The sequence below is a fragment of the Hibiscus syriacus genome, unplaced genomic scaffold, assembly GCF_006381635.1.
Source record: "Hibiscus syriacus cultivar Baekdansim isolate YM2019G1 unplaced genomic scaffold, ASM638163v2 tig00110813_pilon, whole genome shotgun sequence".
Lineage (NCBI taxonomy): Eukaryota > Viridiplantae > Streptophyta > Magnoliopsida > Malvales > Malvaceae > Hibiscus > Hibiscus syriacus.
The window spans coordinates 1,066,424-1,077,322 of record NW_024062871.1 but is presented as its reverse complement, the minus strand read 5'-3'; the positions used below and the strand labels follow the sequence as shown (position 1 = coordinate 1,077,322).

Sequence of the window (10,899 nt, the reverse complement as noted above, 5' to 3'; positions counted from 1 at the left end):
GATTACAAAGTAAACCACTTCAAGGACCTCATTAAAAAACCTCCCTAATCCTAAATGGAGGAAAAAGAGTGTACCTTGAGGTGGTAAGGATCAACCAACACAAAAACTAACATCACACAATCCATCCCCCATCCCTACAACAATCCCCCGGCATATCATAAATAAGCCATCCAAGACAAACCAAAAGGGGCAAACACAAAACGGCATAACCAATGAAATAGACCAACACCTCTAACGTAATAACACCAGCATCCATAGCTTAAACCGAAGACAAGCACTGAGACTTAAGAAAGTCCCTTACAAAAACTGATCCATAGGAGAAGCGAGAACTTGAAGCTCGATAATCTAAAGAGAAAAGCAAACTTAAAAAATAGGCATCGGTTGCAAGTAGAAAACCTGAAGAAAAAACATATCCCAGAATGCCCAAGCTACCAAAAATAATCGGGTGAGGGCAAAAGCAAAAAACCAAATAACAAGAACTCACCAGACTGCCCAGCAAACCAATTCAACTAAAACATAGCAGCACAAAATAGAAGTAGGCACCACGGATGATTGCTTCCAGTTTACACCCAACTTCGTTCACTACTGGAATCAATCATCGGCCGAAGGAAGTTCGCCCAGACCCCGAAAACGCAACAGTACCCTAACTAGAATGAATGCAAGCACAAAGAAATGGAAACACACTTGCTGAACTTCCTAAGGAAACAACTCCCAAAAACCACTCCCTGTTGCCCTTTGCACTCTTCTTCTTCTATTGTGTTTTAGGGAAATAATTCAACAAAGAGCCTGACTACCATTCTGAAGAGAAGAAGTTTTACAACCACCGGTCTTTAATAATCCCACGTCAGAATAAAAACTCATTCTAAAATGGAAAAAATTTTCACTTTGCTAACCGAAGATGCTTCAACCCGAATACCTTCACACTCTGCCTTAAAGAGCAGAAACTTCTACTATTGGAGGTACTAAAATCTAGAAAATAGGAGATGGAATGGGTCATTTAAAATGGTTTGGCTCTCTATTAATACAACTTATCCACCAACAGAAAAAACAGCCCATTATACGACACTATGGGCATGACAAAAAAACAAATGCCGATAATCTCCTCATTACCATAACAGGAAACGCATGCGTAAACCAGCTTTACAAGGCACCAACTTCACTTAACTTATTTTTTAGTGTTTCTTAGAAACTTTCTTTAATAAAGTTTACCTCGAAACTAGCATCTGCATCAGTACCCTCTTGCTAACTAGGAAACATTTCAAGACCGACAACTGCTGTATTCGTTGCTCCACAACCGGCCGGATAGCCAAACATGAAAACACAATGCAATACACAAACAAAGGAGCGGACAAAGTACAACATCTAAAAGCAACATCGAAGAACTTAAAACATTCCAAAGCAAACACAATATAGTTGCAGCAACAATACACATTCAAAACGGCAGATCGCCAAAGCACAAGACAGACACCACCCACCAAAGCACAGGCCATTGGACAACCATACCAGCCAAACAGTAATCGTTGAAATGAAATACTTCACCAGAGAACAGCTTACAAACAATAATACTAGTCACAACAAAACAGACTAACAAAAAACAACCTACTAAAAACCTTACGCAAAAATCCTACTTAGAAAACCACTCTAGCTCCTCTAAAAAACCAAAACAAAAACCTCAAGACCAAAGCCTTTAACCTCCACAACCCCTGACAGTCACGCACCAAACTCAAACATTCTGGAGACGCTAAATCCTTGAGTAACTCGCATTCATAACCAATAACAATTGCGGATCCAATCCTTGAGCCTATACGACTCCTCATCTTTGGAATATACACACTCAGAACCACACCAAAGTAAACCACTATCTGCCATAAACCTTTCCAATAGAAGTGTTTGGTAGAATATCCACACACAAAGAAAACGTAAACAGCGGAAGACCTAAATCACTCTCCCTCAAACTGTAATTTTTCAAACGAGCAATAGACTGGTTCACCAAGTCTTTTACACAAACAACTTGCACGCAATATTAACTATCACAAACTAACTCCAGAAGCTGACTAGAACCCACGCAGAGACTCACGATTTGAAACTAAATCACACAAAAACCCCATAAACTCCATGGCGAGGCCGACCAATCCTTTGTTCAAAGAACAAAAAAAAAAGGATTCAACGTCACGATGTTTGTCTTTAGAGATCAAGAGAGAAGCGGTCGAAAGAGAGCGAGAAAACAACAAGGGCGGTGGTGGAAGCGGCCACCACCGCCCAGACAACGACGGCGGATTCCTGTTGGAAGTTCTCTGAAACTTTTTGATGTCGAAATTACTCTTAGTATTGAAGCTTTGAATAATGGATAATATGTCAGTAATGTATGACAAAAAAATATATTAGTATGAGATAAATACAAGGGCATTATATATCAAAAAACTCTCAATTATTTGATATTAAAACGTTCATATTCATGCATAAGTGATGTTTGAACCCAAGATCTCAAGGAATAAAAATAATTCATTAACCACTAATATCACTTGATTCATGCATATGCCAAAAACTTGTAAATTTTAAAACATTTGAGCTGTGATTTGAATCCGATTTTAATTACATCTACATAATTTTTTAACAACTTCTACTTATGGAAGGGGGAAAATAAATTTTATTTCTAATGAGTATTTAAAACACAATTTAAGAGAGAAAATATATGAAAATTTTAACTTACTCTATAGATTGTTAGACACATCCAAATGATATTTGAAATGAAATATCTTTTATATTTATTATTAATCTGAGATAAGTATAATATATTATTTGTTCTAGGATAATTTTTAACCATTTAACATTAAATGTTCTTACCTCTGATACTACTGGTACTCGAACTCAAGATCTCAAAGAAGAACAACAATTTCTTTACTATCGATTTTCTATTTGTTACAAATAAAAAACCGATAGAAATTCCCATTCGTCAAACGTTCCGAAATTAGATGACACTATCTAAATGGTCAATGGCAAGAAATTTAACCCCAATTCCTTAAATATATAATATTGAAAAATAAACGACAATTTGTAGCATTAAAAGCAAAGTTGAAGGACCATTTGCATCTCACAGTTGCTGACTATTTGACCCACCTTACTTGTAAAGAGAAACTACAAATATACATATTTTATTTATTCATAAAATTACTAACTTCCTAAAATTATAAAATAAAACTTTTTAATTTCATTCCTAATTATAATTTTAGGAAACCATCGATTTTGACCAGTTGGCTCAGTTGCAAACCCTACCGCTTTTCATCGCCATAGCCACGTGGTCATAATCGACAGTCTTCATCTCTTTAGCGTGTGGCCCACCGTACAGGATTTTCCCATCGCGTGCCCGCTTCTTTCCCGTGCTTTTCAACCATACCCCAAACAGTTTCAAACTTCCGTTTCCTTCTTCGTCTTCGCCGTTTTCGTCAGCATCATTGTCATCGTCACCGTAGCAACTGCCACCAGCATCGCCATCATGGGTAGACCCAAAGCTTCCTTGCCGCATGATGCGATTAATCTGATCAGGCCCTACCTTCACGCATTCAGTTAGAAACGCGACAAGCTCGTTGCACTGCTTCTTGGCTTGCGCCAGCTCTGAGCTCAGCATCTCGTTATCCTTTTTCAGTTTCTCGTTCTCGTCCGATAAATCGGCGAATCCAGTCATGGCTGCCGGCTTCGTTTCCACCGATCCCGGATTCTTTGAATCCGGTGATGTAGACGTGGAGGTGGACCCTAGATCATCACCAGAGTTTGTTGGGGAGGAAGGATTCGCACCAGTTGGTTTTCCGTTCGCAGGAGTGTTAGCCGTCGATGTTGTCACCGTCTTCCGGCGACGGATTTCCGACAAGAGCTCCTTGTGCCCTCGCTTGAAGTTCTCGTTGGCAAATTCCCATTTGTCTGGAACAACCTTTCGAAATCCCTGTAATAAAACGGTAAGTTCATTCATTTTCATAGTCCGTAGAATTACTGGAAACAACGGAAAGACGATCGTAACCCCTCACCTAATAATTTTCGTAAAACTTTTTTAATTAATTAATTAATTTAATTAGTTCACCTATCCACATCATAATGAAACCTACTATTCAATCTTCAATTAATTTTTAAGACAAACCAATAAAATTTACTCTTTTTTTCTAAATAGAAAATTGTAAAGAAAGCACCCATCTTTTTCCTCGACTTTGGAAGGAAACGGTTGTTTTGAGCTTACGTGTGTAATCTAGATGTAGAATAATTAAGAATCTGAAAAGCTTACGTAAGTGTTGAGCTGACGGACGAAGCTGGAAAAGTTGTTGTGCTTGAAATAATTGGGAAGCAAATCCTTTGCAAAATCAGCAGTCTTCCAAACGACAAAAGACGTGCCGTTTTCATTCCACGAAATCACGTCGTCGGTGACCGGATCATCCACCAGCTGGTACGTTTTTATCAAGAACGGCGCCGGAACTGACCTTTGCGCCATATGTTCCGATTGACCAAACCCCTCCCAAAGTATTACGTAAAACCCAAAAAGAAAAAAGAAAAAGGATCGTAACAAAGAATTATGATTACAAGACAAAAATTACAAGAAAAAGAAGGTGGTGATTTAGGCAGAAAAACTAAAGAGAAGAAGAGCGGTCAAGAATTCCCAACCCCAGCAATAGAACCCAGAGAGAAAGAATCGAGAGTGAACGAGGTTGTCGCTGCGTTTGTTCGTATCAATTTCCATTAGTTAACAACACTAAACAAGACCATAACTTTGATGGTGGAAAAAAAAAGAAACTTTGGATTCTCAATCTCTTTTGCAGATTGTTGTAGGTGGGTTGTTTATAAAGGGAGGAAGACGCCTTCCAAAAAAAAAGCCGGTTGCTTCTCCACTGAGAGCGGATAAGAAGATGCTTTATTTAATAGTTGATGAGGAGAAAATGTAGACTTTTCTAACGAGGGCGGGTTCTTCGTTTGTCTTGAAAGGAAGCTTCCAACACATTTTGATTTGATTTGAGGGAGTAGAGTTGGGGATTTTTCACATGGAACGAGTTCCTAACACGTGCCTCTCACGTTTTTGTTCAAGAAGATCCCCCCTCACCTACCTCCCTCCAAATATATATAAAATAATTTGTTTCTCAGTGCTTCCATTCATCTCTATTATTATCACCATCACTCATATGATTTTCATTAATTGTATTATATATTTCTTTTCAATAATTTAAAGCGGAAATTTGTCTTTTAAATTAAGGATGAAACAACATCTAATTCTTAAATTTACTGCTCTATTCAATTTAGTTTTTAAATTTTTATACATAAAATTGGTTTTCAATCATTCTAATTATATAATAATATGAGATTATTTTATACTATTATTAAAAATAAAATATACATTTTAAAGAATTTTCTATGATGACGTGAAACACTCTTAGAATATTCTATGATATAAAACTAAGAAATTAAATTCAATGATTACATTCAAAAATTTAAAAATTTAAGATCTAAACTGAAAAAAATATTTATGGATCAAATTAAAAAATTATTAAATTTAAAGAGTTAATGTTTATTTTTTTTCTAAATCATTCAAAACTTTTTGAGAAAGTATGATCTTAACATGATAAAAAGAAATGATAAAATTAATAAGGTTATTATTGTATGTAGTGGCTATATAAAAAATTATTTTAAGATTATGTTTATTTGAATATCATTTGATATATTTGTATAATTACAATATTTAAAATCTAAGTCATAAACTTTAAAAAATAAAATCATAAATCTTGAATTAACTATCTCACATCATTAAAAATTTATTTATAAAATAACTTTTACCACTCAGATTAATAAATTAAAGAAATATTTATCATGCTTTAATTTGAAGTGGTAAGAAAAAGAGCAATTTTAACGTGATGAAGTTATCTTACAATTATTTGGAAGAATAGGGGGGGAACGTGTTTTACTATAAAAGATTGGAAAATTATGTTTTATTTATTTATATATTATTTTTCCTGGACATTGAGTCGACATATCATTTAAAATTGGGAAAATTCTACAATACATGATATGTATCGAAATATACAACTAATTTTAAAAGTAAAACTTTTAAATGGTCATTAAACTAAACTAAAATACTCATTTTGAACATTGAACTTTAAAAGTTACATAATATCTCATTCAATCAATCCATCAATTGTATTACAAAATAAATATCACATCTTTAATTATCATAAAATGATAACTTAACATGTTAAATTAATAAAAAAATCTCATTAAACCCTCAATTATAAACTAAATTTTATTTTGATATTTTTCAATATTTTGAAATAATAATTCTAAAAAAATAAATTATATATATAAATTCATGATTTATTTTTAAAATTATAAAAGTATTTTTTTAAAAAAATTATAACTTTATAATTAATCTTTTAATTCATTAAATTATAATTATTTTTTTAAAAAAATATGAATTTATCAATTCACACAATTTTTTATAATTAATTTTTTATTTAATTGTGGTTACATTTGAAAATTTATAATTTATAATTTTTGAAATCCAATAACTTTGGTTACAAAAATTAAATCATTTTTATTTAACCATGTTATTCAATTCTTTAGCTGTTTTAGTAGTTTTAAATGTAATTTTAAAAATATATTTCAAATTTTGAAAATCCATATATTTAAAAAAAAATCTAATTTTTTTGGAACTATAACTTAAAATTATTGAAAAATATCAAAAAAAAAAATTAGTCACAATTTATGGAGCAAATGAGATTTTTTTTATTTATTTAATATGCCACATTAGCTCTTAACTATAGTCAAGTGTCAATATTCTTTTTTAAAGAAATCTAAAATTTAAAATTCATTTTATAATTTTTTAAAAGTTAAATGACCAAAAGGATCATTTTATCATATTTTAATAACTATTTATAAATTTATATAATTTATACCGGCGCACTCATCCCAAAATTGACAGGAAGTTCTACAGTGCGGCAGGCTTAAAACGGCTAAAATAAGGCGTTATCGGTTTTGTTATCGTTTAAATAATAAAATCAATAAAAACTACCTAAATTTTCCCAGTAATTACCTAAAATATTATGTTAATCCGATCATTTTTTAAACCTAATAATGTTTCCGGTATTTTTTTTGAAAATCCGAATAAAAAAAACCCAATAATAATAAAATCGATAGCGTCTAATAATATTTTTAATAATTTTTATCGATTTTATTATTTAACACAATAACAAAACTAATAACATTTTATTTTAGTAATTTTTTAATATGCTGCACGGGAGTTATCCCACAAAATTGACTCAAAAATCATTCCTTATTTAAACCAGACGAGACAATAGTTTTGGAATTTCAGAAAAGAGTAACATTCTCATTCCTCATTGGTTGGTTTAGTAGGCGGTAGACCACCTGGATTAGGTTAAGTTAGGTAACTCAGAGACTAAATGTTGTACATTTTCTTCTCCTCCAGACAACCTGTCGTTTCCAAACCCCTAGCGTTTACTGTTATAAATACAATAATTTTGGGCCTAAATTAAAAACAGTGATATATATATATATATAAAGGTTAAGAAGGATCTGACCAAGCCTTCATTCCTGATTGTTTACATGTGTATATATATTAGCAGATGTAATTATTACACCTCATAATCTTTAGTGTTGGATAGCGTAAAGTGGAGGATAAAGTTATCTCTGGAAATAACGTGATGGCACAGATGTTGGAATTTAATCACAAATCATTTTGACTTTCTCCTCCACTATCCTTTTTCAAACTTCGATTATTCAAGTTAATTTATTAAAAAATTGGATCGAATTAAATATTACAATTTAAATAATTCAAAGAAACCAACTAGCATATGTTTGTAAATACCACCCGGGTCTAAATAAATCATTAAAATTATTGATTTCTCACACAAAAAAATCTTAAATTTAATTTGTAATTTTTAAAAAACTCTAAATTCTTAAAATTTCTTTATTGAATGAAACTTTAAGCGATACTATTTGCAGTTCGGGACGACAATGTCGTTGACCGATGAACCAATGAATAATATAGAATGGTTTGAAGGTTTCATGCAACGATAATGGAGTGAATAGTAAAAGGGTGAGGTACGACTACGGAAGAGTGGATGCTGATGGTTGATTTGGTAATAGTAGATGAGATTTACGAATTGAGGATTTAAGTTTTTTAAATAAATGAAAAAATTGAATAGAAAATAAATAAATGAAATTAAGAATGAAGTCATTATTATACAGATTTAAATTAAATATTTAATTAAAAATATATTTTAAACAATTATTTTCAATTAAATGTTAATTAATTAAATTATCCTTTATACCGTTGAAATTAAATATTCTAAGTTTGACATAATAAAAGCATATGTATGAACGCCTTTTTGATGAATTTATACACTAAATTAATGAATAGTTTAAAAAATTATCCATTTCAACGTGTATGTAATTGTATTTTTGTTATTAGATTATATCACCGTGCATCACATGGGGCATGCACGTGTAAACCATTCTATATTCAGTTAACGTGTGTGGATTTTCGTATAGTTGATTAGTTAAATAAATTTTGATTCGAGGAAAAGAGAGATTGAAATAAATTTTTTGAAGAATGGAAATGTTCATGACTCATGTGGAATGTTTCAGGTGCTAATTAATCAATGTATTAATTAACATTTTAATATTTGAGAGTTGAGTTAAACATTTCCACCTAATATCTTTTTATGATTGAATTTTCTCGAAGGGATTTTAATATAATTTTTCTCTACTTGGAAAGATTTTTCTTTTTCCCTTTTTTAATCTTTGATAAGTGGGTTTGATATTAAAATTCTAGTTGAAGTAATTTAATGGTAGAAGACGGCTTAATTACATAAATAATGAACCATTCAAAAGTTTCATTAACCTAATGAAACTTCTTAGTATTTATATATATTATATATTAATGTCTGATAGTGTAAATAAACAAATAAATAAATTCCAAAATGGAGTACAAATGTACAATGTTCCACAATGATACGTACTGCGTAGGCAAATAACAGCTCTATCTAATCTTTGAAAAGGTCAAATTGCAGAAATCTTTTCTAAAACTAGGAAATATTGTCAGCAGAAAAAAGAATTTTAAAAACATGACATGTGAGAAATTAGGCGTATTTACCGAAAAATCATTGATTTTTTTATTTACGTGTCGTTAGAAAAATATTACGGATATAATATCTTTTATAAAAATATACGGCCCATACATCACGCCTTACGCTGATGTGGCGCCACATGTTGAAAGGTGTGACCCATGAACCGTGCCTTACGCCAGCTGGAGTCACATCAGTGTAAGGTGCGGTGCATAGGACACCTTTCTACTACACGTGCCAGAAAGGAGCGGTTCATGAGCCGCGTCTTTCATAATTGTATTTGAATTTCACGACTTTTAAACTTTTCCCTCGGCTATAAATAATACGCTCTCAACTCGTAAACATCACCCAACAATCCTCTTATCTTTAATTCAGAAGTTCGTTTGACATTGTAAGGTAATTTTTTAATATATAATATTTTTTATATATGATTATTTGGGAAAAAATTATTGTAATTATTTTCTATTAATTTTTGTGGTTGTAAAATTGAAAAGCGGAATCATACGTTGAAACATTTTTTTCGATATAGTAATAATATAAAATTATATATTTTTAAATTATTTACGTTTATTTATAAAAAATTTATTACGTTATATTTTAATTCATATATTATTTATTTAATTAGGCTTATTTTAGTTTTTTTTTTTCAGATATAAGACTGTCTCCCTTTCAAACTCTCAAAATGACGTGAATTTCAGATATTGTTTACTATGATGGAGAAATTCGAGAAGATGAAATCGGCGTTGTGTTCGTATCAAATCATTCTTTTAAAATATCCTTCAAGAGAAACATAACTCTTGAGGAACTAATAACGAAGATTTCAAGGAAGGTTCATGTTGGAAGTACTAGAAGATTATCGTCGCTTCAGTATAGATTTCCTACATCAGCGTTTCCGTTAATTTATACAACGTTTGAACTATCGAATGATGATGATATTGAAATGATGGTTGATTCTCAAAATCATTATTCAGACGCCGATACGGAGATGTATGTAAAGTTTGTTAAAGTGCGTGTTGTTCAGGGTATGTCATTAAACTCCCACTATGGGATGACTCAACAAGCTGATCAAGTTGACAGCCCAACTACAGTAATATGTAATGATTTTAATGCCATAATGAAAAATCCACATCATGGTGCCATCCCATCAAGTCAATGGAGAGACATTCATCAGCAACTCATTACGATCTGTACCGAGGTGGGTCCACAAACAATCCGTATGACAACATCGCGTCCAATTCAAGGGGAAGGAATTCATCTGCCAATTTCTTTGACCTAAATATAGAGATGCCCTCGACGCAATAATTTATGCAGTTTTCATTTGACACGATGGCTTAAAGCTCCAAAGGGAGGCATTCTATTGCGAGCATCTTCGATCTCAATGTCGAGATACCTTCTAGTTCAAGGGGAAAGCATGCAAGTACCAGGTTGTTCGACATAAATATGGAGAGCGTGGAGGAATCCTCAACTCTACCAGAAGAACCGCTTCGTGAGCCAGGGCGGATGGTGCTGAGACTGGACTATTTGTTCACCAAGAATCACCGCAGTTCAACTCCGATGATGATGATGATGTAGATGAAGTTCACACAAATGTGGTACAAACTAAACCTCTAGCACACATGTATGAAGCTGACTATGGTGCAATGTACAGGCCAGAATTTACGGATATGCCTAATCTCGATGAATATGGATTTAACTCATCAATAATTAATGTTGAGTTATATTTAGGCATTGAATTTTCAAGCAAAGAAAAAGCGATTATGGTGATAAAAAATTACAATATTCGTAATTT

General features: G+C 32.2%; 1 protein-coding gene across 1 annotated transcript; it reads right to left on the bottom strand.

Annotated features, from left to right (window-relative positions):
- Positions 1 to 3,033: 3,033 nt before the first annotated feature.
- On the bottom strand, positions 3,034 to 4,838 carry LOC120141775 (heat shock factor protein HSF24-like). Its single transcript, XM_039156576.1, has 2 exons — positions 4,271 to 4,838; positions 3,034 to 3,937 (listed from the first exon to the last, which is right to left on the bottom strand). The coding sequence occupies exons 1-2, from the start codon at positions 4,472 to 4,474 to the stop codon at positions 3,257 to 3,259; spliced, it is 885 nt and encodes a 294-aa protein (XP_039012507.1). The 5' UTR covers positions 4,475 to 4,838; the 3' UTR covers positions 3,034 to 3,256.
- Positions 4,839 to 10,899: the final 6,061 nt, after the last annotated feature.

Bases quoted from the DNA above. Each gene is read 5' to 3' on its own strand.
- LOC120141775 (XM_039156576.1), bottom strand. From the start codon at position 4,474: ATGGCGCAAAGGTCAGTTCCGGCGCCGTTCTTGATAAAAACGTACCAG. The intron at 3,938-4,270 runs GTAAGCTTTTCA...GTTTTATTACAG, and splicing joins TCCGTCAGCTCAACACTTAC to GGATTTCGAAAGGTTGTTCC.